The sequence below is a fragment of the Molossus molossus genome, unplaced genomic scaffold (assembly GCF_014108415.1).
Source record: "Molossus molossus isolate mMolMol1 unplaced genomic scaffold, mMolMol1.p scaffold_m16_p_6, whole genome shotgun sequence".
In the NCBI taxonomy this organism is placed as follows: Eukaryota; Metazoa; Chordata; class Mammalia; order Chiroptera; family Molossidae; genus Molossus; species Molossus molossus.
The window spans coordinates 76,971,395-76,998,328 of NW_023425399.1; the positions used below are offsets into that span (position 1 = coordinate 76,971,395).

Consider the following 26,934-nt stretch of genomic DNA (forward strand, 5'->3'; position numbering starts at 1 on the left):
TCCACTTTATGTATGGGTCATGTTAACAGAACCAAACGAGGAAGAGGCGGCTAGAAGGCTGAAAGCCTCTGTGAGACACATATGGTCCAGAGGGTGGGGGCTAAATCTTAGGAAGTATGCAGGGGCTTTGCCACGTCAGTCGTCTGGGTCGTGCTAGGACAGTGCCTCCAAAGCAAAGAACAAATTTTTCCACCTTGCACTTCCCCAGACAGAGGCGGCGGCACATCTTCAGGTTCTGGGGCAGCACCTTCCACAGCCCAGGATGATGCTCCGATCCATACGGCAGGAGACGAGAAAAGCAGCCTGAACACTGGAGTCCTGTGTCCAAGGACCAGCAGGCAAGAAGAGTCGCCATCTCTGCAGAGGTGGCTGAACTTGAACACCAGGAGAAAGTAGGACTACTGACAATGAGGATGTGGAGGATTATGTTTGACATGCAAACAATACACTTAGGTATCCCTTGGTATTCCCTTGTCCTATTTTGACAGTAAATGGACAAGTGGAGCAACCCCAGCCTAAGACAGACATGATAACCAAGGGCTCAGACCTCCAGAGGTGAGGGTCTGAGTCACCCCACCAGGTAAGCCACGCAGAGCAGATGTGCTAGCCAAGGAGAGGAGGAATCTAGAATGCAGACTAGAGGAGAGAGAAGATGATTCAGGTGTCAACACCAAGACCGACCACAGTGACAGGGGCTACGGTCTGTCCCACCCATATTCTCGGCTTGTCCTGGAGGAAAGGCCCGCAGGAAGCCTGAAGGAGCTGCTCCCAGAAACATATGAAGAAGTAAAGCTGCGTGAATAAATGGTGGACGGTGGTCAAAGCTGTGATGCCCCGCGCAGGTCCCCCCTGAGGAATAAGAGACTTAGTATCCCAGATGCTGGGAGTGCCTGGGAAGCAGCCTGCAGTTGTCAGCCACTCCAGGAAACGTCATTGAGAAAAAAGCTGCCTCGTGCAAAGTCACACCCCATACCAGGGCAGCCTTTACCCACTGACAGACCATCCCAGGGGTCAAGCCCTCTCACCCCAAACCAGGTCAGTTTTGGAGGGTCATCTCTTCTGCAAAGTTCCCATGGAGGCTCTTCTCGAGAATACACCCCAGCTTGACCTCAGCCTGCCACTGCCGCTTGCTGCCCTCCCTCCCACCCCTTGCAGGTGTGACCCACAGCGTTCCGACACACCTGCTGCACACTCACCTCCATTTCAGTCAGTGCCCCAGGAAGCCCAACCTACGAGAAGTATTTCTGACACCTGCATTTCAGGATTGTCATTTTGCATTAAATGAAATGTGTCAAGTTGTTTGGACAGTGCCTAACACATAAGCATGAGAAATGGTACCCTAGGGAGCAAGACAGGTAAGCTTTTATGTTATAAGGATTATATGTTTCCTGTATATGCGAGGTGAGAGAGACACAATTCCTAAGCCACAGAACATACAAAGCACTTGTTTTAAATGTATTCTCAGCCCTGGCTGTTTCGCTCAGTGGTTAGAGTGTCAACCCGCAGACCAGAGAGACAGGGTTTTGTTCCCAATAAGCGAACATACCCTAGTAGTGGTTTGTCCCCGGCCTGGGTTGGGGTTGTGTGGGTGGCGGCCACTCAATATCTCTCTCTTTCTTCCTCTCTCTCTCCCTCTCTCTCTATCTGGAGATAAATGCAAAAAAGGTGTCCTCGGGTGAGGATAAAAAAATAAATAAAAAATAAATGTATTCTCAGCTCTGTCAGAAAATAGTAAGTCAAACCAAAGGTCAATACCATGATCCAATTATTGACTATACTGATTGTATCCTTACTTTAAACTGGTTACAAAAGATGTAAAAACTTCAGAATTCAAACTGCACTTGAAAAATAAAGTAAGGAACTACTACTAAATACATCTTAAAATTCTGGCATATTAATTCTTATTAAGGAACACTAGGGGTCGCTAATGTACCAAAAAAGCCCAAGAGGTCCCTCATAAAATTTTGGGAGCTGCATTTTATATTCCAAAGGACAATAATTTATTTATTTATTTTTTTAGAGAGAGAGAGATAGAAACATTGATATGAGAGAGCTACATCGATCAGCTGCCTCTTGCATGCCCCCTACCAAGGATCAAACCCACAAGCCCTGACCGAGAACTGAACTGGGACCTCTCAGTCCATGGGGCTGACACTCAATCCACTGAGCCACACCGGCTAAACCAAAGGACAAGAATTTAAAATGCTACACAATAGCCCTGGCCAGTTTCACTCAGCAGTTAGAGCATCGCCCCGAGGACCAAAGAGTCCTGGGTTTGATTCCAGTCAAGGACGAGGTCCCCACCCCTGGTTAGGGTCGTGTGGGAGGCAACCAATCAATGTCTCTCTCTCATGTCAACGTTTCTCTCTCTCTCTCTCTCTCTCTCTCTCTCCCCCTCCCTCCCTCCCACTCTATCTGAAGATAAATGAAAAAGTATCCTTGGATGAGGATTAAAAATATAAATAAATAAAATAAAATGCTACACAATAAACCAAATCCCTGTTAAACTCATTATTCTATTTATTAAATAATACTCTTATTATAAGATAATATATCTTCATGGCAAAAGATTATATTGAAATAAGAATTTAATTCCTTTCATGAGTACAATTAGAAATTAAACTTTTTGCCCTGGCCGGTTTTGCTCAGTGGTTAGAGCGTCAGCCTGCGGTCCAAAGAGACCCGGGTTCGGTTTCCACTGGGGGCATATGCCTCGGTTGCAGTTTGTCGTGGGCCCCAATTGGGGTCATGTGGGTGGTCGCCGCTTGATGTCTCTCTCTCACATCAATGTTTCTCTCTCTCTCTCTCTCTCCTTCCCACTCTATCTGAACGAAAAATGGAAAAATGTCCAAGAAATTAAACTTTTTGCAAAATCCATTCATGCTTAGATATTCAGCACATAAATTTTTAATGTTTCCTATGTGACGTAACCATTTAGCTTCAGCTACATTTTATTTTCTAATACGAAAGATAATATAATGTATTAAATATTCAAAACAAACAGCAGCCCAACTTAGCACAGTCTTGTGTTCAGAGTACAAGAAAACTGAAGTGTCAAGTAAAGAACCACACATAGATAAATGAACTGGTTTGATCTAGGTAATTACAGAGATGGGCAGTAAGACGTGGGTGGTACCAATGGATGATACAAAAATGAAACGTGTTAGTTCCTTGAAAGCAAGATTACTGCAATGTAGTAGAGTTAAGACATACAAACAATCAGTATGGTACAAGGTGGAACATGCATCAAAGTGCTATAATGCGATTGGGAAATGTAGAAAAGCACAGCTTCCTTCCAGCTGCAAGAAGTCAGGAAAGAATTTATGGAGACAGCATTTGAGCTGCACTTTCAAGAATGGGTAGACCTGGGCCATGAGGGAAGAGATGGCAAAGAGCTCAGTGCATAGCAAAGAATGGGAAGAGCAGGACTATAAAGAAAAACAGCAAGCAGTTTATTAATGGTCAGGCAAATTAAACTGTTTGAAACCCCATAGAGTCCAGCACAGCAATTAACCTACTACCTTTATTTTTTTTTACTCTTTACTGGAAAAGGTCCTTTATTCTAAGCATTAATAAGACTCCATATCTGGTTTACAAGTATCAATCAACACATTCACAAATAAAATTGATTCATGATCATTTACATAAAAACTAGTCAGCCCTGGCTGGTTTAGCCCAGCATTGGAGCGAGGGGCCTTGGACCAAAGAGTCGCGGGTTCGATTCCCAGTCAAGAGCACATACCTGGGTTGGAGGTTCAATCCCCAGACCCAGTCAGGGTCATGTGGGAGGCAACCAATCAATATGTCTCTCTCCCATCAAGGTTTCCCCACTCCCTTCCCCCCTCACACTCTACCTAGAAATAAATGGAAAAATATCCTCAGGTGAGGCCAAAAAAAATTTAGTTAAATCTAGTCATTAGAATAATGAAAAGTATAAAATGTAATAAACTTATTCTTCTATTAATGATGAATACACAAATCTTCCAATTACAGATTATAACCTTCAGGGATCATGTTGGAATATGGTCAATAATCAGAATATATAAGAAATATACCCTGGCCCTGGTTGGTGTGGCTCAGCTGGTTGGGTGCTGTCCTGTGCACCAAAGGGTTACTGGTTCAATTCCAGGTCCGGGCACATGCTTGGGTTGCAGGTTTGATTCCTAGTAGAGGGTGTGCAGGAGGCAGCTGATCGATGTTTCTATCTCACATCGATGTTTCTCTCTCTCTCTTCCTCTCTAAAAAATCAATAAAGGCATATTTTTTTTTTTAAAAAAAGAATGAAAACAAAAACACATGTTCCAATTTACTGTATGCAGCTAAGAGAAAAAAATTATTCTTAAAAAAAAAAGCTTCTACTGAAAAAGAACAAAAAACTCAAATCAATAATGTAAGCCCTAGATGAACAAAAAAAGAGAAAGAATAGAAAATGAAAAGAAAAATAATTATCAGAACACAAATCAATAAACAATCAGAAAAACAATAGGGAAAGTCAGTGAAACCAAATGTTAGTTCTTGGGAAAAAAAATCAATAAAATTTATGAATCTTTACCAAAACAAAAAGAGAATACACAAATCACCAAAACCAGGAATAAAACATTACCAATCCTACAAATATGGAAAGAATTATTGGAGAATATCACTGACTTTATGCCAGCAAATTAGACAATGTAGGTGAAATGAAAAAACACCCAGAAAGACAAAATAACCAAAACTGACTCAGAAAGAAAAAATCTGAACATGGCTATATAAAATATTTTAATTAATTTAGTAATTTAAAATAACCCTATGCAGAAAGTCTAAGCATAGATGACTTTCTGACGAATTCTATCAAATATTTAAAGATGAAATAATATCAATCCTTCACAAATTATTTCAGAAAATAGTGGAGGAAAAGAAAATTTCTCAGTTCATTCTATGAAGCTAAACAGATATATCTCAAGAAAACTATACAGTAGTATCTCTCCTAACTACAGATCCAAAAAATACTTAATGAAATATTAGCAAACAGAATCCAGTAAAATATAAAAAGGGTTATTAACCAATACCAAATAAGGTTTATACAGGAATGCCAGGTTGGCCTAACATCCCAAATCAATTAATGTAATATACCATATTAATAGACTAACAAACAAAAATCATGTGATCATCTCAAAAGACATAGAAAAACCCTTGACACCTATTCATAACAAAAATTCCAAACAAACTAAAAATAAAACTTTCTCAACCTAATAAAGAACATCCAAAAGAAACGTATAACTAATATTATGCTTATTGGTAAAAGTCTAGATGCTATTCCCCTAAGATCAAAACACAAGGCAAGGATTTCTGCTCTCACCATATTTATTTCAACACTGTACTGGAATCTAACTAGTAAGATAAAGAAGGAAAAAAGCATCCAGATGGGAAAAAGAGAAGCACATCTGTCTATATTTTCAAATTATATAATCAAGTATATAAAAAAACTCTACAGAATCTACCAAAACCTAATAAAACTAATAAACAAACTTAGCGAGAACACAGGGTGCAAGATCAACATTAAAAACAATTAATTAGCCCTGGCCAGTTTGGCTCAGTGGTTAGAGTGTCAGCCCTTGGACTAAAGAGTCACAGGTTCAGTTCCAGTCAAGGGCAGGTACCTTGGTTGTGGTTCATCCCCGGCCCTGGTCAGGTGGTGCATGAGGCAACCAGTCGATGTGAGCCTCTCTCTCCCCCTCCCTCCCACCCTGTCTGAAGATAAATGGAAAAATATCCTTGGGAGAGAATTAACAAACAAAAAAATCAACTGTCTTTCTATACAGTAGCAATAAGAAATTTAAAAGAAAAATTCCATATTAAAAAGAATAAAATGCACAGGAATAGACTTAATAAAAGGAGTACAAGATCTGCACATTGAAAACTTCAAAACATTGCTCAAAGAAATTAAAGGTCTAATAAGATATTTCATGCTCATGAATTGGATGATTCAATATTTTTAAAATGGCATTTCTTTCCAAATTGAACTACAGATTCAAGACAACACAATTCCTATCAACATTCTAATTGGTGTCTTTAGAGAAATCGACAAAATAGTTCTAAAATTTATATGGACATACAAACTTTAGACTGAGAATAGCCAAATAATTTTTTAAAAGAAGATCCGAGTTGGAGGACTTAAACTACTCAATATCAAAACTTAATTATAAAGCTACTGTAATAAAGATAGGGTGATACTGGTGTAAGGACAGACAGATCAAAGGAAGAGAACAGGAAGTCCAAAAATAAACCCTTACATTTATGGTTAATTCATTTCAACCAAGGTGCCAAGGCAATCCAATGGGCAGAGTTTTTCCAATAAGCAGTGACTAAATTTTAAAATGAGGTATATCCATACAACAAAATATTACTCAGTCATAAAAAGGAACTAATTACTGATACATGCTACACCATGGATGAACTTCAACAATTTATGCTACAAAGAAGCCAGCTGTAAATGGAACTGTGCAAGTTTTTGTAAAATAAAATTCTACAAATAGCAAATATCTAGAGACAGAAAGCAAATCAGTGGTAGCATGAAGCTTGGACTAGAAGTACCGAATGAATGCAAACAGGCACGAGGAAACTTTTGTGGTTGGGGGGATGGAAATGTTCTAAAACTGGATTGTGGTGATGTTTGTACAAATGTGTAAATGTACTAAAACTCATTGAAATGTACACTTACAGCAGGTGAGTTTAATGAGTGTAAGTTATTCCTCTGTGAAGCTGTTCTTCTGCAAAATGGAACAGTCAGAAGTTCCCCATCCCTGAAGTACACAAGCAGAGACTAGAGTGGAAGTCTCCGTGACCTTCGTACTTGACCTCACTGTCCAAACGTGAACAGCTTGCGGCCTTTTGACCCAAAGTACTGATTTATACATTTTCCCAGTTGCAATTCATATGGTTGTAAAAGAGAAAACGTGTGTGACTGCTCTTCCAGACATTCCACTTGCAAACACTGCATAGAGAATGTTTCTCACCTTTCGTCCCGTAAAGGCAGCTCGATGAAGTGGTGTGTCTCCCATGTCATTTAATACATTTACTTCTGCACCAGCCTAGTCAATATGAAAACATTAAACATCCTTCACATATTAAGAAATATACAAAGGTGAAAATAATTTCTTAAAAATATATTAACTATTTCAAAAATTAAAGTCATTGTTAATGTTGACCAGTTGTCAGTAGTAAAAATAAATTCATTTCATAGTAAATGTAAACAGTAAACTTTCTGAAAGGTAAAAATCTACCTGATAGGTAAGAAAATAAAAAGCTATTTTTCTTTAAAAATCTATACACCTTCACTGAACTTTAGACATAATCATATTTTTAAAAAGGCAAACCAGCCCAGTTGGTATGGCTCAGTGGACTGAGCATGGTCCCATGGACCGAGAGGTCCCAGTTCGATTCCTGGTCAGTGCACATGTCCAGGTTTCGGGCTCAATCCCTGGTGGGGGGCGGGCAGGGGGTGACCCATCAATGTTTCTGTCTCACATCAATGTTTCTATCTTTCTCTCCCCTCCTTTCTCTCTCTAAAGAATCAATAAAAACATTTTTAAATAAATAAATTTTAACCATCTCTGAATAAAATACCATATTTTTTCTACCAATTTAATAAGTTTTCATTAAAAAAAAAAGATGCCACCACTTAAATGTACACATCGATTTTAAGATGCAACCCAACTTCAGAAATGTCAGTATGTGAAAAGTTAATCACAGAATTGAGAAAAATGAAGTCTTAAATTATATGGTGTTAAGAAATTCTGTAATTTTTTTAACTACTTAGGATGTGCTTTGTTATTTTTTAACTGTTATGCTCAAAAAACTAAAAATACACCATATCTTCATTAATTTATATGTCCACTTTGCAATTCTAAAAAGCCAATACTATAAAAATCAAATCACTGAAAAAAATAGAATTTTAATTAATCAGGCTAACCTAATTCATGTAATTAGTAAAGAACAATTTGTGTCTGCGGTGATGCTTTAAATAAGCTATTATGGCTCAGTGAAGACTTCTATAATTTCCATAACAATATTTATTTTTCATCTAAAAAATTGAAGCCATAAATATACCTTTAACAGATCCTGGACCACTTGTCTATGTCCAAAATAGCATGCCAGATGAAGAGGTGCCCAGCCCAAATTAGACTTACTTCTTCCTGAAAATGGGAAAGATATTTTTAGATATAATTTAGGTAATTTTACAATAAAATTAATTTCTCTGTAACAGGTTACTTCAGTGCATTGGTCCACGGCTCTGTTTCTCACTGCAGGGCTGATGAGTGGGAGGCAGGACCCCACCGAGTGAAAAGGGTAATGAGCGCACTGGATTAGAACTTCTAAGACCCCCATTCTGGCGGCACTTTCCCCAGTCACCGTCTCATTTGTCAGAGGGTGGAAGGAGACATCCGGGGTTACAGTCAAGCTAGATGATCTCTCGTAGCTGCTGACTCTAAGGTTCTGAGTCTCTAACCATATTGCCATCACCCAGCCAAGATGCGATCCTCTTGGCACAGAATTGCATGAAAAGAACCGCTTTGGAAACTCGTAACATAGGAATGCGGAACTGATAAAGAATTCTTCCTGGAGCATTTGGAAAGCCAGTAGCTCTGTAACTGGTGACTGAAAATGGAGTCTTGACTTCAGATAAAATCTCAGGTAATGAGGGTATGGGGTTACCAGAGTCCAACTAGATAACAAGAACCAAAATGAAAGGCAATGAAATGTGAGATCCTAGCAGTAGAGCTGAGAAGAGATGTAAAACAATCGAGCGCTACAAAAGCAGAAACTAATTCAATTTAGAAGAAAAAAAGGAGGGAAGGTGGGACTATAGCTTAGACTAGAGATAGCTCCAAAAGTTTAGCAGGATTCCAAATCAGGCTTGAGAATACAGCCTATCAAACAAACCTCAAAGCCCACCACCCTGCAGGGTCTGGTCTCAGGGGGCACCTTAGGAAGGAGCTGCAGCTTTAAAGCCTGCACTCAGCCCCTGCATTTCAGGTTTTGAGCCAACCTCAGCCACCAACCTCAGTGTACCCAGAGCAGGCTCCTATCAACTCCCTGAGGGACTGCCAACTGTCCCTGCGATTGTTTAACATTTACCCAAATTCCCACATCTGTTGTCTCTCAAATATGTGCCCTCTGGAACCATAGGCAAGAAATCCTAGAGCCTGTCTATTTCATGGAACATTTCTTTTATTTCTGTTCTTAACTGAAACCTAACTCATACTGATTCGCACACCCACTGGTTCTCACAGAATACAAGTCATGTAAATCTCCCATCAAACCCAACGTGTCTGCTCAGTGACTTCCTTCACGTTACAGCTCCTCCTTTCTGACTACTGCCAATAAGCCATGGCTACAGCTCCCTCAGACGCCTCTCTGCTGCCATCTACCAGCCCCCAGTGGTTCACCCCTCACCAACTAACAGCACACAGTCTTTCTCCCCACCCTGGCGAATCCTGTCTGCATCCTAGAGGTATCTACCACTAGTCAGTATCCGGATGCCTGTTTTTCAGCTTCCCTCATTTCCCACAAACTCTGCCTCTGCTAAGTGTTGGGTACCCAGTCCCAGACCTGGATGTCATTACCATCCCTGAACTCATGAACAAGAAAGCCCTCTTTCCCCCAAACTTCCCACTTTCCAGCTTGTAACAGGTATACTCCCAGACATGTTCCTCAGCGTCATCAGCCCTCAGTTCTTCGTTACTTTTCAGGTATGTGAACACCTACACCTTCACTTCCTTCAATAATCCGGCATGCATTTCTTTTCTTTTTTTTTTTTTGAGGTATGTGCCCCTAGCAGGAACCAAACCCAGGTCTCTCTGGTCCACAGGCCGACGCTCAACCACTAAGCCAAACTGGCTAGGGCCCGGCATGCATTTCTCGATCGCTCACTTCAGCATTTCTTTGCCAATATCTTCAAAATCCCTGCTTTTACTATCTTTCTTGTCATAGCAATCCAGAAAAACCCCAAAGCCTGATAAATACACCAGCTCAATTTTTCTATAACCACACCCAGGTTTGCAAACGGTGGCGGAAAAAAATAACAGAAGCTTGAGGATTTGTGGCAACATAAATTCAGGATCTCAACACTGCTTGGCCATTCTTTTTATAATGCCCTACTCAGGTGTCTCCTATTCCACAAGAGATATTTCAATCTCTCACTATTCGCCTGGAGCTTGTATCCTGGATCCCACCCTTTCCTGTTCTCAGGGACTCCTTTTTCTCCTTACGGTCAACCTTTCCCTCTTCAGATGCAAACAGAAAGGAGCAAGCAGACGCAGCGATTCTTTCTAATCAGCAAAGGCAGCGGAACCCCTCTCTGGTCCAGGGCTTCCTACAGTGACTGTCCTCCCCGTCCCGCCTCATGCCAGTCTTCGCTTACTTTTCCCACCTCCTTCCTTTCCACCAGCTCCCACCACTCACTGCAGAACCCCCCTCACCCACATCATTAAAACTGTCCTCAATTTTTATCAATAAATGCTGTCACCAAATCCCAGGGCACGGTCCAGCTGCCACCACATCGCGACAATGTTCGGCGTTGGATGACAGGCGGCGAGCCTCTGGCTCCCACGGCCCTGCCCCCTGGGGCTCCTCTCACTGCCCGGCACTTCCGATCAGGGTTCTTTGGGAGCTGCACGTTCTCTGGTCAGCCCTTCGTTATCGGTGTCTCCAGTAACGGTATCTCCTAGCCCTTTCCCATCATTCTTTTATATGCTGTCGACTCCAAAGTTCTATTTATATTTCCATTTGGATGATACAGGAATATCTCATGTTCAGAAAGTACAAAGTTGAACTCAACACACACACACACACGTACACACACACACACACATGTACACACACACTATCCCGTCCCCTCCTCCCACATTTGTTTTCACAACGAATCACCCCATTATTCACCTCATTTCTCACGTCAGAAGTAAGCACCACTCTTCCCCACAACCACTGCTTCTATCCCATCTAGCCCACAGTGGTCTCCTCTGTTACTGTAATAGCTAGTGCACTTGTCTCCTCACACCTGGTTCCAAACAGGATTCTGGATGAAGAAATCAAAATTTCCCAAATCCCAAATTATTTTTAAAATACTCCAAACATTCTTTGTACTCTTTACTACATATGGGTATCCAAGATATTTTGTTCAAGAATAAGAAATATCAAGTTTAGAAATATTTACAAAGAACAATGCCCTATACAGAATATGAACGCAGCCCTGGTCAGGGTGGCTCCATGGTTAGAGCGCCGGACTGCGCACCAAAGGGTCTCGGCTTCAACTCCCAGTCAAGGGCATGTACCTGGGTTGCAGGTTTGATCTCTGGCCCGAGTCGGGGCGTGTGCAGGAGGCAACCAATGTGTCTTTCTCACATGGATGTTTCTTTCACTCTCTCTCTTCCCCCCTCCCTCCCTCCTTTCCATTCTTTCTAAAATAAAAAGTAATGAAAAAATATCTTCAGGTGAGGACTAACCAAAGAAAAAAACAACAAAGAATACGAAAACACTGGAAAATGCCAGTCATGGTGTTCTGGGTAGGAGTCAAGTAGATAACGCTATGGGTGACACTCAAGTAACCATCAGACCTGCAGCAGAGTGACGGGACAGCACGAGACAGATCAGGTACTGACAGCGCATGTAAGTTCTTATTTTGCTTCTAAAACGTATTTCTTGTAGGGCCGGTGTGGCTCAGTGGATTGAGTATCGTCCCATGGACTGAGAGGGCCCAGTTTGATTCCTGGTCAGGGCCCAGGCCCAGGATGCAGGCTTCATCCTTGATGTGGGGGCGTGCAGGAGGCAGGCAATAGATGTTTCTCTCTCACTTTGATGTTTCTATCTCTCCCTCCCTTCCCCTCTCTCTAAAAATCAATAAAAACATATTTAAAGAAAAAAAACATTTTTTGGAAAACCACTCATACCTTATAAATACAGCATACTATGCATATAACATTAATATTTATTTTATTTGCAAGAATGTCTCACCATTAGCAACAGAAAAAAATCATGCACATATTTATAACATGGTAACAGCTACAAGCAAAACTAACCAATTAGATCCTTCGTTGTGCCCCTAGCCTAGAAATGTTGAGTTTAACCTTTGACTGCATATGAGTACTTCTCGTTTTTGATTTGACGTCACTGTGGTTCCTTCCAAACAATAACATTTCTATGTTGATTGTGTAAAAAGTAATATAAACTGAGCCACTTTAAAATGAAGTCAGAGCTGCCATCCCAGAGGAAATGCCTCGCACATCTTACCCCTCAAACTTTTGCAATGTTTTTTCCTTCCCTTGTCACTATCTGTTGTATATCTGTCATAAGAAAGAAATTTGGGGGGGGGGGGAGCACACCAGCATAAATCCTATAAACCTGTTCTCCAGGCCGGCCCGTAAGCTGACAAACCTGCAGATATCACCTGACCGGCATTTATCTAAACAAACTTTACTCTGGGTTACACCCACATGAAGAGAATCTTGGAAGCACACACCGCAAACTGGAGAGCACAGGTCAAGCATTTAAAAGCCATTAAAAAAAGAAGGCTCTGGGACAGGATAAGTTGGTCATGGAATGGGTTAGCTTGCACATCCCCCTTAGGTATTAGTTTGGCTCCAAGAGACCCAAGGCTTAACTAAAGCCATTAATGCACATGTAATAAAAAACTGGAGTTTTTCTCCTCCTGAGCGCTGGCGTTGTGATCCCTGCCATTAAGAAGTGCATGTCAGTGTGCACTTGGCCGTCCAGCTACCTGGGGCTTTAGATTGCGATCTCTTGTCTTTTGTTCAGCCAGGGCAGCCCTCAGGGGAATCTGTCTGAACATGAGACCTCTCACCCTCTGAAAGTCCCTTCCGTGGGAACTCTAGCCAGTATGTGTACAAACATTTTGGTTCCTCTTCTTGTGCTTTTTTAATGAAATGGACCAGCTTAGCCAACCTAATTTAAATAATTTAGCCATTCAAGAAAACCTTTATTCAAAGTGCACCTCAAGCCTGTTCTCCCTTTAAAAGAAAGAATTCCAAACCTCTCAGGGTCAATGGAATACATTCTTTGACTGATATGCAGAAACTTCTAAAAGACAAAATCATTAAAAAATAGCTCTAAGAGGATTTGAAAAAATTTGGCCAGATGAGCAGGTGCTTTATAATTTCTTCCTGTCGCCTTGGCCGATGTGGTTCAGTTGGTTGGGTGCTGTCCCATGCACTGAGAGGTTGCTGGTTCGACTCCCAGTCAGGGCACATGCCCGATCGTGGGCTTGATCCCAGGTAGGGGGTGTGCAGGAGGCAGCCGATCGATGCCTTGCTCTCACATCCATGCTTCTCTCCGCCCCCCCTTTTCCCTTTCTCTCTCTCTAAATATCAATACAAATATATATACACACACACGCGCGCATATATATATATATATATATATATATATATACACACACACATATATATTTAAATGTCTTGTTTGTCCTGCCTGAAGCCTGACAAGATATTTTGAAAAATTTAATAACTATGATCGGAAATTTGACAGAATTTAAAAGTCTGATAAGATTTTTTTTCAAGCCTCAGCAACTCCTCAGGCCCTCCTGTGAAAAATCAGAAATGTAAACACAGCCCACACTGTCTGAGATAAAACAAACCTAAAGGGAAACTATGGGAAAGGAGAATCTTTTGGTTTTTTTCTTTACTGATATTAGAGAGAGGGAGAGATAGAAACGTCGATAAGAGGGAACATTAACTGGCTGCCTCCTGCGTGCCTCCACTGGGGATCAGGCCCACAACCCGGGCATGTGCCCTAATCCAGGAATCAACTGGGGACCTCTCGGTGCATGGGTCAGTGCTCAACCACTGAGCCACACAGGCTGCGTGGAAAGAACTTTCTAAAAAGCACAAGTGGCCCTGGCCAGTTTGGCTCAGCGGTTAGAGTGTCGGCCTGCGGTCCGGAGAGACCCGGGTTTGGTTCCCGCTAAGGGCATGTACTTCGGTTGCAGTTTGTCTCCGGCCCTGGTTGGTCATGCGGGTGGCAGCCACTCGATGTGTCCCTTCACATCGATGTTTCTCTCTCTCTCTCCCTTCCTCTCTCTCCCTCCCATTCTATCTGTACAAAAAATGGAAAAATACCCTCGGGTGAGGATTAAAAAAAAAAAAAAAAGCACAAGTGGCTGAAAAGGTTCCCTTACTTAAGCAGTACATACGCGTGCACACATGCACGCACACACACACGCACCTTCAAAATTGTTAGTCAAGGACAAATACAAATATTAAAAGTCTTCTCTAAAACTAGTTTAAAAAAACCTTAGCTATCTGAACAACAACAAAAAAGCAAATTACTCCAGCTGTTATAATTTAGTGGATTTTGCCTTATTGTACCTGCCTCATTGCTGAAACTTCAAAAACTAAACTGTCTGGTCTCTGGTTGCATCTGTGTGTGTGTGTGTGTGTGTGTGTGTGTATGTGTGTGTGTGTGTGTGTACACACACACCTCTAGAAGATATTAATAAAATTGGTATTCAAAGAGCTCTGTTTAACTGAGTTAAAGGAATTAAGCATGTATACAAATTAAGTAATTTAACAGAAATTAACTCAAATATTTTTCAAGTTCTGAAAAAATATCTGGTATTAAAGCTAATTTAAGCTTTTTTTGGTTTAATTAAAATAGATACATCTTTAGAGTTATCAAAATAAAATATAATACTCCTATTCTACCTAAGTTTACAAATCTGTCAAGAAAAATAACTTGGTATGATAAAATTTTCATAATCTAAACATAGTTGTTAAGAATAAATTAGATATAAAACCTTTTAGCAATAATTTTTTGTTACAGTACATGTACTTAAAAATAATTTCCTAATGCCCTAGCCAATTTGACTCAGCAATTACAGCATCAGCCCGCAGACTGAAAGGTTGCAGGTTCTATTCCCATCAAGGGCATGTACCTCAGTTTCAGTTCAATCCCTGGCCCCAGCTGGGGTTGTGCGGGAGGCAACCAATCAGTGTGTCTCTATCACATCAACGTTCCTCTTTTTCTCTCTCCCACTCTATCTAAAAATCAATGGAAACGTGTCCTCAGGTGAGGATTAAAATATAATAATTTCCAAAATCTTTTAGTATCGTGAAATCAAAGTTATGCTAGCTAAATTAAATGAAAATTTGCAGAATATTTAAATAATTTCCAAATAAGATAAAATACTGAAATATTAACTGCTAAATATGCCTAAGTTTACTACTTTTGGCTTCTTATTAGAGAGAAACAAAAGATAAATTTGGGTTTATTAATTAACATCTCTTGTGACACAGCGAAAAAAATATACTCTTAAAAAGGGAACATAGCCCTGGCCAGTTTGGCTCAGAAGTTGGAACATCAGCCTGCTGACCAGGGGGTCGCGGGTTAGGTTCTGGTCAAGGGCGTGTACCTCAGTTGCGGTTCGGTCCCTGGCCCTGGTTGGGGTCATGCAGGAGGCAACCAGTCAAAGTGTCTCTCTTGCATCGATGTTTCTCTCTCTCTCTATCTATCCCTCCCACTCTATCTGAAGATAAATGAAAAAATATCCTGGGGTGAGGATTAAAGGGGGGGGGGGGCATGTTTCCTGAAATAATAAAATATATTCATAAATTTGCTAATCTAAAATAATACCGATGTAACTGTTCAAATTACTTAGTTTAGGGTTAAAAATTTCAATATATACAATTGAAACAAATAGGAATAATAAGGGAAACAACTCTGAATACAAGGGAAGGTGGATATGTGTTTTCTGTAAAAGAAGATATAAGGCATAACATGCTTTTTTGAGGGAATTACAAGGAAAATTGTAAAAGATTTGTGAAAAGGAATACTGAGAAAAGAAATTTTTATATGGTAAAGCTGGATGAGATTGAAAGAATTTATTATAAGAGTTAATATCAACAATGCATTTATATAAAAAGAAAACAATGTTTTTTCATCTGCTAAAATGGCAAACTTTTCCTCTACAATTTGCATTCTCTTAATAAGAGATTATAGCCCTGGCCAGTTTTGCTCAGTAGTTAGAGTGTCAGCATACTGACCAATGAGTCACGGGTTTGATTCCAGTCAAGGGCACGTACCTTGGCTGCAGTTCATCCCTGGCCCTGGTCTGGTCATGTGGGAGGCAGCCAGTCAATGTGGCTCTATCATGTCGATGTTTCTCTCTGTCTTTCTCCCCCCCTCCCTCCCACTCTATCTGATGATAAATAGAAAAGTATCCTAGGATGAGGAATGAATGAATGAATGAATAAGAGATTATAAAGGGAAACAAAGATTTTTGTGATTTCCTGTGCTCTCTATCATCAGGACTTTGAGTGCTTAGATACACTGAGTCTTAAGTTAAATTTGGCTTACAACTATTTAACTTTCTGTGTTTGCCTGTCTAGTCTTTAACTGTCACCAAGATGAAATGGCTAGGTTTCACAGTGACCTATGATCCTATCTGACCAAGTGTTTTAAAAGTTTTAATGTTTGACAACCTTCCCCAAATCCCAAAATTAAAGTCTTTTTCTTAACCTGAAAAGAACTGAGATTTTTTGAGAAGGACCCCCTGAAACATTTCAAAGGCTCTTTATCTCTCTCTTTATAAAAGAGAGATATTAAACTAATTAGGCCTATTTGAAATGCTAAAATTACATGGGAAGTCCTGTAAGCAAATAAGAAATAATAATTGCTGTATTTGTATTCACATATTAAAATGTTCTAAAATTTTCATTAAAATTTCTAAAAATCTAAAATGTCCTGATATATTGTTTTCATTTAATTCTAGTTGTTACCTTAAAAAATTGTGTGTTCTTTGTCAACTGCATTGTCATCAGATCTTTAATCATGTCATTTAAAGCTTTTGTCCTTTACAGAGTCACTATCTTACTCTGATACTTTCTGCAAATATGTTTCATCTTCAGAGATTCATGGAAAGGACTCTTAACACTTACTCTAAAACACAGGTTTCTGATAAACTTTCAGATCACACCATTCAACTAGGTGAGGATTTGCAGAACTCTTAGGAAAAACTAGATTCATAAAGCTGCTAAAAAGACCAAGATCAATAAAAATCCATAACATCAGACTAAATGGATTGATAAGGATGATTATAATTTTTATGACTTTTTATTTAAATTTTACTTTTTTTAATCTTTGTTTTTCAAATATAAGGAAAAATGTTTTTCTCCTAAGCTATCTATGTCCTACAGCAAATTGGTAAATTATACTCTTATAAGCAGAATTCAAGCATTTATCTTTTCCACCCTACCTGATCCTTTCAGAATTTGGAAACTCTCAGTGAGTGAGTATTCCTATTTTCATGGCCATGTAATTATTTACAGAATTTCATTAAGAATATTTTCTTGTGCCCTGGCTGGTTTCACTCAGTGCTTAGAGTGTCTTCCTGAGGACCAAAGGGTCGCGGGTTCGATTCCCAGCCAAGGGCGCATACCTGGTTGCATATTTGATACCCAACCCCTGTCAGAGAGTGTGTGGGAGGCAACCAATCGATGTGTCTCTCTCACATCAATGTTTCTCTCTCTCTCCATCCTTTTCTCCTTTTCACTCTCTAAAAATCAGTGGGAAAAGTATTCTTGGGTAAGGATTAAAAATAAATAAATAAGAACCTTTTCTCATTATAGAACTCAATTGAAAACACTGGTTATATTACCAAGGCTTTGACTAGAATATCATGTTTGAGAAAGACATGCATAGTCTCAGACATGACCAGACAGCTTCAAGGAAAAAGATTCACTTACGGACCCCTCCCCTGGGGAAAATCAGCCTGGTGGGCTGCCTACAGGGTTCCCAGCAGCCTTACCAGGAAGACATGTACATTGAGATTTCTCGGCTTTTGCTATCCAATTAATGAAAGGAAATGAAGTTAAACACCTCAGTTTACAACCAGGACATTATGTGTACTGGAAAAGACACCATCAAAAGGATTCTATACAACCAAGACAGAAAGGACCATATCAGGTACTTTTAACTACTGGTGTACAGAGTAGAAAATTTGAAGTTAAAAATGACTAGGAAGTGAAGCAAACAGCATCTGTTGTCGACAGCTGACCCACAGGACAGCCTGTGGCCAGGCTTGAAAAATCTACACCTTCATTTTTTCATTTTTTCCTTATTTTAGTTCCTTCTTATCTCACAAATAATATGAGAGGCCATCAACTCACTATAATTGTTACTGTTTCCTTTCCCCTCTTAATTTCTGCCTACAAAGATAACTCAGCATTGGACACCATCTTTATACCTACTTCACAGGTCAAAATGTGCAACTGACTGCACACACAGTCAAGGGCATTCAATGCCCGGCAATGTCAAGGCCAACAAAGGTGCCAAATTTTGAAGAATGCTTTTTCCTCAGGCAGGTGTTGCAATGAATGAATACATAATCAAGAACTTATCAAAACTTATCAAAAACCTTAGGGGACATCGCTGGACCTGCCACCAAAGCAATAGCCAACCAGGAAAGATGTTTCCATTCCCTTGCAGGAGTTGTGTCACATAACAGAACTGCTCCTGACTACATCCTAGCTGAACAAGGTAGGGTTTGCCTGTTGTTAATACCTTTTTGTACTTGGAAAAAACATCTTTGGTGGAGTGGAGATGAAACTAAATGAAATGTAGGCACAAACCAAATGGTTCAATACAGTGCCCACTAACACCTCATGGCTCCTTGGTATCTTTAGCTGGCTGCCCTCGGGTACTGCCTCCTGATTCAGATTTATTCTTCTAACTGGACTTAACATTTTGTTTGTTATTATAGGAGTGTTTCCTGTTATAAAACTTTGTTTTACATAGTTCACTGTTACAAAGAGACCCCTCGGATAATGGCGCTCAGCTTTGTTAGACAATCGCTAAGGCTCAGGAGATGTCATATGGGAAACTCCAAAAAAACTACAGAAGGTGTTTGCCCTTAAAGGAACGTGACAATAAAGACTTACTGTGTTCTGATGCTCTTGTTGCTCAAATGTGGCCTAGGTGAGACATGACATACCAGGAAAGAGTTTTCCTGGCGACAAGAGACCAATGATGCTTTTAATAACCAATCACCAGTGTTGCTTTCCAAAGATTCCTTTCAAGGAAATATCTCAATCAAAAGGGGGAAATATAAACAGTAATATAGACAGAGTCCCTTTTAAATGGGGTTGAAGGTTCCATCCCAGAGGAACTACTGTGAACATCTTACTCCCAAATCTTTGGAATGCTAAAATTGGGCAAAATAACACTTGGACTGGACCTAAAGCAGCACTGTATTCCAAACAACTGTTTGTTATGACTAGGACTCGAAATTTAGAGTGAGCATCACTCTGTTAGCTTACCTGCACCCACAGAAATTCCTTCCTTAGTTTCTTAACACTCACAGCAAAGCCTTCATTCTATTCATGTAGTTATTTCCCTTCTCTTTCTCCTAAAACCCCTTGCCTTCACCTCCTAAGTAGAACACTATTTGGGTTTCTGGGTGAATCAGTGCTTCCGATTAGATATTCTTCTGGATCTTGAATAGACCCTGTTGCCTCTCAATTTGGCCTTTTATTTTTAGTTTAACAACTGTTCAGCTTTTGTTCTTACGGAAGAATTATAGTACATTTTATTATTTTCTCCATTTCTTGGGGATTGGAAAAACAAATAAAACAGAAAAAAATATATATATATGCCAGGAAAGGTGATTTCCACAAGGAAACACTACTCAAATCCAGTCCCATCTCTCCCTTTTTACTTCTAGTGGACCAACAGTTCATTACCTGATTATGTCATTCGTCTACATTAACCCATATCAAACTGCCCTAAAGACAGTCAGACTGACAGGTAGAATGAAGGTGAAATTTCAATAAAGTATTAAAATTTCTTTCTCAGTTTTACATTTCCAAGTAGAGGCCATTCCGCAAACTAGCCTGAGGCACCCATAGATGGGCATGAGAAAGGCAGTAGGAAAAGTCACTGAGGATATCAAATCAGGAATGTTTTGACATTCAAAATGGTAAAGATGAAGAACCAGTCTTTCCTGAGGGATGGGAGGATTTTTAGAATTCTTTCAGCAAACCAAGAACCATCTCAGACTATACTTTTTTGACAACCGAATCATAATTATTTTCCTTGCAGGAATGATAATACTCCTTCCCTACTGAGGGTGAGGTTTGCTGCTCCGGGACAGGAGGAGAATGTGACACAGAATAAATATCAATCTGGGCCCAGCCGGTGTGGCTCAGTGGATGAGCAATGACCCATGCACCAAGAGGTCAATATTTCGATTCCTGGTCAGAACACATGCCCAGGTTGTGGGCCAAATCCCCAGAGTAGGGCATGCAGGAGGCAGTCAATAGATGTTCTCATTCATCGATGTTTCTATAAAATTAAAATATCCATCTGGGACAGAGGACTGTGGGAGATGAAGTCATAAGATGAGACATGTGGCTCCTGTTTGTAAGCCCAGAGAGCAAGATAAATTCGGGGAACACTGGGAACAGACAAGTGGCAGCTGAGATGCTAGAAAAAGAGCCCCAAAGCTGACCACCTGCAAGGTGGCCACAGTGAATAAACTGTAGCACAGGCAGAGGGAAGACCACATTTTGGCTAAACATAGCTGCTCTTAGCTCCCATGTGTCACTAGTTCCCACATGCCACCCTCAGCCATACTCCTGTGTGGCTGATGTGAACTAGCTGGCCTCAGTCATGTGCCAAATAAGTACAGGACAGAGGCTCAGGGTGACACAAAGCCAACAAGAGCCAAAGTGAGTCTCCTGAGACAGCGCCACCTGCACTGTATGATAAACTGAGAGACCTGGTTTGACTCTGTCCCCAAGTTCTAATTTAGCTACAAATGCTTAAGGAACACCAGGAAGACAAGGGTCACTGAGGAACCAAAGGCTGTACAAACACAGCAATGCTCACCTTTACATTTAAATGCCACCTCGGGGGAGACTGGGGGGAGGGGGGAGATGACAGGCTCTGGAAGACCAAGCATTAACCAGAAAAGCTACTGAGATTGATGTACCCAAAGACTAACATTTAGTCCTCTATACTCCCGGAATGAGAAGGTGCTTGTTGAAATATCATAGCCACTGCAGGCAATGAATTCTATTTCTCTGCAAACCTGGGTGTAATACGTGCGTACCTTGCCACGCAAGGCACATTATGATTTGGCTGCTACTTACCTTCATGCCCTAGGAGCCCTTGCCATCTAGCCTGCCTCTCACCTCACGACCTTGACACATGCTGTTTCTTCTAAACTGAACCCTCTTCATCTCTACACATTCTTAATATGTTACCTTAGAATCATTTCCTCCAAGAAACTAACCCTTCAAATTCTAGTTACACACCTCTCCTGTGAGGTCCCATGACACCCTACACTTCTATAATATGGTACATATATATAATGTAGACTAGTGTGATCTATTGCTCTATTAGACTAGTCTCTGTGAGGGAAGGGATACTGACTGACACCATCTCCAAGGTACACCACATGACTCTCTGGGCATAAAGTAAACACTTGAGCCTGCTGGTTCAATTAGGAAGAACAAATTGCCATCACATGCATCTTGTGGGCTCAGGGTCACCGTTGTAGCTCAAAGGTTTATAATACATGATAATTTTAAAACTGGATCGCAATTTCTCTGACTTAGAACTAGGAGAAACATTTTACCATTCTTCTGGGGGTTCTTTCTAGGATAAGAGATGAAAATGTATTGCAAGCAAGATCAGAAAATAATGCTAAATAAATGATAGAGCAGTATGTAGGAGAGGGTGCATAAGAAGTAAACCAGAAAGGGAAAAGAGTTCATTCAAAGCTTACCTTTGCAATTAATGTCAGCAATTACCTCGTTCTTTTCCATAGTTTCTAATACCTTTCTTACTTCTTCAGCATTGCCATTTCTGGCATGATGGAGAAGCTGTTGTTCTGCTTCTGTATTCATTTCTACATTAAAAACAAAAACAAAACAAAATAGCTTTATCTAAGAACATAATTAGCTTTTAGATATTACCTACTAATGCAAAAAGGGAAAAGAGCCCTGATTGTACAGCTCTGTTGGTTGGAGCATCATCCCATACACTGAAAGGTCATGCACGGGTTCAATTCCCAGTCAGGGCATATCCCAGGTTGTGGGTTTGATCCCTGGCTAGGGTGTGAGCAGGAGGCAACAAATTGATGTTTCTCTTTCATATCGATGTTTCTGTCCCCCACTGATGTTTTTCCTCTCTCTCTCTCTCCCTTCCTCTATCTCTAAAATCAGTGAGAACAAATCCTCAGGTGAGGATTAAAAAAACAAAACAAAATGAGAAATGAATCATCTTTATTTTGCAGATAAATACAATAACTAATTAAATAAATCAGTTGCAGGGCCAAAGCTTGACCCTGACAACTTGCCCTCTGTATTATTACTGAAGAAGTGCACTAGACATTTGGGCAAGTTTCTCAATCTTTCAAAGCCTGTTCACTCATCAGCAAAATACAACCAATTTCATGAGCTGCTGTAAGATTATGTCTATAAAAGCATTCTGTCGAATACAGGTTTGCTTTGTTAAAAATATGTTTTTATTGTCCTGGCTGGTTTGGCTCAGCAGTTAGAACTCGGCCCGCGGACCAGAGAGTCCGGGTTTGGTTCCCATTAAGGGCATGTACCTTGGTTGCGGTTCGTCCTCAGCCCTTGTTAGGGTCGTGTGGGTGGCAACCAGTGATGTGTCTCTCTCACATCAAGGTTTCTCTCTCATATCAATGTTTCTCTCTCTCTCTCTACCTCCCTCTCTTCCTCCTGTTCTATCTGAAGATAAATGCAAAAATGTCCTCGGGTGAGAATAAAAAAAAAAGATATACATATATATATTTATTGATTTATTGTTTAAGAGAGAAACATCAATCAGCTGCCTCCTGCATGCCCCCTACTGGGGATCAAGCCTGCAACCCAGGCATGTGCCCTGACTGGGAAATGAACCAGGACCTCTCAGTCCATGGGACAATGGTCAATCAACTGAGCCACACTGGTCGGGCTTATGTATTTTTAAAAAATATTTGTATTGATTTTTAGAGAAGAAGGAGAAAGAGAATCAACGATGTAAGAACAAAATATCAGTGCTGCCTCCCACACGTCCCCATCCCCTGCATGGGGGACCGAGCCCACAACCCAGGCATGTGCCCCCACCGGGAATGGAACTGGCAACCTCTCGGTGCATGGGATGATGTCCAACCAACTGAGCCACACCAGCCAGGGCTCAAATACAGGTATTTTCCAAATAGTTGTTATTATAAGAATAACTAGACATAGAGTAAAAATATGAGCATTCAAATAAAAATATTAAAGACTGAAATGTAAATTAACACACTCAAAACCAATGCAAAAAAAATTCTGAGTAGAAAAAATAAATTTTGATAAGAACCTTGAAGTGGCATTATAATTTTTTTTCATATTTTCTTACCAATTCCAAAATGAATATAGAGGATTACAAAGAAATATAAAGCATTTAGCCTACCAGATTAGAAAAAAAAAAAGATTAGCCCGAGCCAGTGTGGCTCAGTTGATTGGGCATCGTCCCACGCACCAAGAGTTCACAGTTCCATTCCCAGTGGGGGCACAGGCTTGGTTTGTGGACTCGGTCCCTGGTGGGAAGCATCCAGGAGGCAGCCAATCGATGTCTCTCACCTCGATGTTTCTCTCTCTCTCCCCCTCCCTTTCCCTTCCTCTCTCTTTAAAAATTAATTTTAAATCTTTTAAAAAATAAAGATTAGCCCTGGCTGGTTTGGCTCAGCAGCTGGAGCGTCAGCCCGAGGACGGGAGAGACCCAGATTCAGTTTCTACTAGGAGCACATTATCTCGGTTGCAGTTTGTCCCCAGCCCCGGTTGGGGTCGTCTGGGTGGCAACCAGTTGGTGTGTCTCTCTCACATCGATATTTCTCTCTCTCTCTTCCTCCCTCTGTCTGAAGATAAAAGCAAAAATGTCCTCAGGTGAAGATGAAAAAAAAAAAAAAAAAAACACAATTAAATACACCCAATGCTTGCGTGAACAAGAAATGTGCATTCTGATAAACTGCTCATATAAATGGTAAATGCATTACAATTTTTCTTGTTTTGACTTTCAACAATTTATTTATACTTGACAATGAATATAAGGAGAGGAGCTTAAAAGACCAGTAGAGGCACAAGAACAGGCACATAGACCAGTGGAACAGAACAGAGAACCCAGAAATGGACCCAAGGCAATATGCTCAATTAATATTTGACAAAGGTGGCAAGAGCATACAGTAAAGACAGCCTCTTTAATAAATGGTGTTGGGAAAATTGAAGAACTATATGCAAAAAAAATGAAACTAGACCATCAACTTACATCACACACAAAAATAAACTCAAAATGGATAAAAGACTTAAATGTGACTCATGGATCCATAAAAATCCTAGAAGAAAATGTAGGCAACAAAATTTCAGACATCATTCGCAGCAGAATTTTCACTGATACATCCCCTAAGGCTATAGAAACAAAGGAGAAAATGAACACATGGGACTACATCAAACTCAAAAGCTTCTGCACAGCAAAAGATATAATCATCAAAATGGAAAGGCAACCCACTGTATGGGAGAGCATAACTGCCAATGATATATCAGATAAGGGATTAATTTCCAATATATATAGAGTGCTCATACAACTGAACAAAAGGAAGACAAAGAACCCAATTAAAAAATGGGCAGAGGAACTAAATAGACACCTCTCCAAACAGGACATACAAATGGCTAAGAGACATATGAAGAAATGCTCAACATCACTAATCATCAGAGAGGTGCAAATTAAAACAACTATGATATATCACCTCCCACCTGTCAGAATGGCCACCATCCACAAATCATCAAACAACAAGTGTTGGCAAGGATGTGGAGAAAAGGGGACTCTAGTACACTGCTGGTGGGAATGCAGACTATGGAAAACAATATGTGTTACCTCAAAAACTTAAAAATTGTTCTGCCATTTGATCCAGTGATCCCACTTCTAGGAATATACCCTAAGAAGCTTGAAACACCAATCAGAAAGAATATATGTACCCCCATGTTTGTAGCAGCACTATTTACATAGCTAAGATCTGGAAACAGCCCAAATGTCCATCAGTAAATGAATGGATAAAAAAGCAGTGGTACCTATACACAATGGAGTACTATGCAGCTATAAGAAAGAAAGATCTCTTATCCTTTGAGACGACATGGAGGGACCTGGAAAATGTCATCCTAAGCGAAACAAGCCAAAGAGAGAAAGACAAGTATCATATGATCTCACTTATTTGTGGAATATAATGAACATAACAGTCTGAGGAATGGGGTAGTCCCAGAGACGTGGAAGTGGGGTACAGACTGACAATCCCCAGAAGAGGGGGTGGTGGGGGAGAGATAAACCACAGAACTTATATGCATGAACAATGGACATGGACAACAAAGCTGGGGACAGGGCGGGGAGGGAGGGGGAGGAGGGAATCAGTGAGGGGGAAAAAGGAAAAACATCTGTAACAAAAATTAATTAATTAAATAAATAAATTAAGAAAAAACAAACCAGTAGAATTAAGAGGCTTTTGATTTGTTTAGGGAGATAGGAACTAAGAGTTCCTTAGGAGCAGGGAAAACTAGGAGAGAAGATTAAGTTGCATAAAAGAATAAATGTATGAAATAAGATTTTGGAGAATCTAAACAATAATTTAAGGAAGGAGTCATTTGTCAAGAATCAGCATTATAATTCTATCAAATATTTAATAACAATGATATTTTTTAAATCTCTCAACATATTTTTCTAACCAGTTACCTGGTTTCTTTTCACATTTATGGCCCCAAAGTAACTTATTTTATTATTATTAATTTTTGTTACAGATGTTTCTCCTTTTTCCTCCCAGACACCCTCCTCCTGATCCAAATCTCCCCCCAAAGCACTGTTGTCTATGTCCATTGGTTACACACACAATGCATGACAATTTTTCATATGTTGCAGGGAGAAAGGCAACTATCTAATAATATTTTTTAAATGTCACAATACACAAACACTGGGGGAAATTCTAGGAAGATAGCAGTACAGAAAGCACAAGGAATCTTTCTCCCCATCCAGACAACAAATGCACTGAGAGAATCTGATGTAACACTTTTGGAACTCCAGAATCTACTGAAGGATTACAACTAACAGGAAAATTCTTGGAAAGTTAATTGTGATTAATGTAGGTCAATTTCAGTTCTTAGAGCAATAGAAATTATGCTTCCTCCACCCCCAGCCACATGGCTGAAAACTGTAGAATGTTCCTGGAACAACCTGAGGGAGGCAGGATTGACAAAAGGACCTTGTCCTCCAAATATCAGAAATCTGTGCTCTGACCAGTGATTGCTGCTTCTGATGATCACCAAAGTGCAAAAAAGAAAGTGAGAAACCAACATGCTCCCGCTCCCCCTCCCCCTAAAGTATCTTCCAATCAATTTAAAGGGCCAGAGCCTTCTTTATTCCCTCTTCCATTTTCATGTTTTCCCCTTTAAGCACCAGACATTAAAGGCTAGGGCACTCAAAACAATTGAATATGTAAGGAAAATTAGAATGTGACTGCTCATGCTTGGAGAAAGGCTCAGGAAATACCTAAATAGACCTTAAATTTACTCCTCAGCACAAAGACAACCTACATCAATCAAACAAAACAAAAACAACAAATAAAAAATAGAAAATCCTGGTGAAGAGAGAAAATAGAATTTCCAGTTTCCACATTATTGAATTCAAATGTCCAGTTTTCGACACACACAAAAAAATCACAAGGCAAAAAAAAAAAAAATACAAGAACGTATGACCATTGAAAGGAAAAAGAAAAATAATCCAACAAAAACTGTCCCGAAAAAAAAACCTGGTGACAGATATACTAGACAAAGACTTTAATACAACTGTCTTAAAGATGCTCAAAGAACTAAAGGACGATGTAAAGAAAGTCAAGAAAATGGAATATCAATAAAGAGA

General features: G+C 40.1%; 1 protein-coding gene across 2 annotated transcripts in view; it reads right to left on the reverse strand.

The window, feature by feature from the left end:
* OSBPL1A (oxysterol binding protein like 1A) overlaps positions 1-26,934 on the reverse strand; it is a 250,172-nt gene that overhangs the window by 178,698 nt on the left and 44,540 nt on the right. For both annotated transcript variants that reach the window (XM_036244357.1, XM_036244356.1), the window contains exons 2-4: positions 21,779-21,901; positions 8,089-8,174; positions 6,996-7,070 (exon numbers count right to left, since the gene is read on the reverse strand). In XM_036244357.1, the coding sequence (XP_036100250.1) occupies positions 6,996-7,070; positions 8,089-8,174; positions 21,779-21,899 (282 nt within the window). In that variant the 5' untranslated portion in view covers positions 21,900-21,901. The remainder of the gene's footprint in view (positions 1-6,995; positions 7,071-8,088; positions 8,175-21,778; positions 21,902-26,934) is intronic.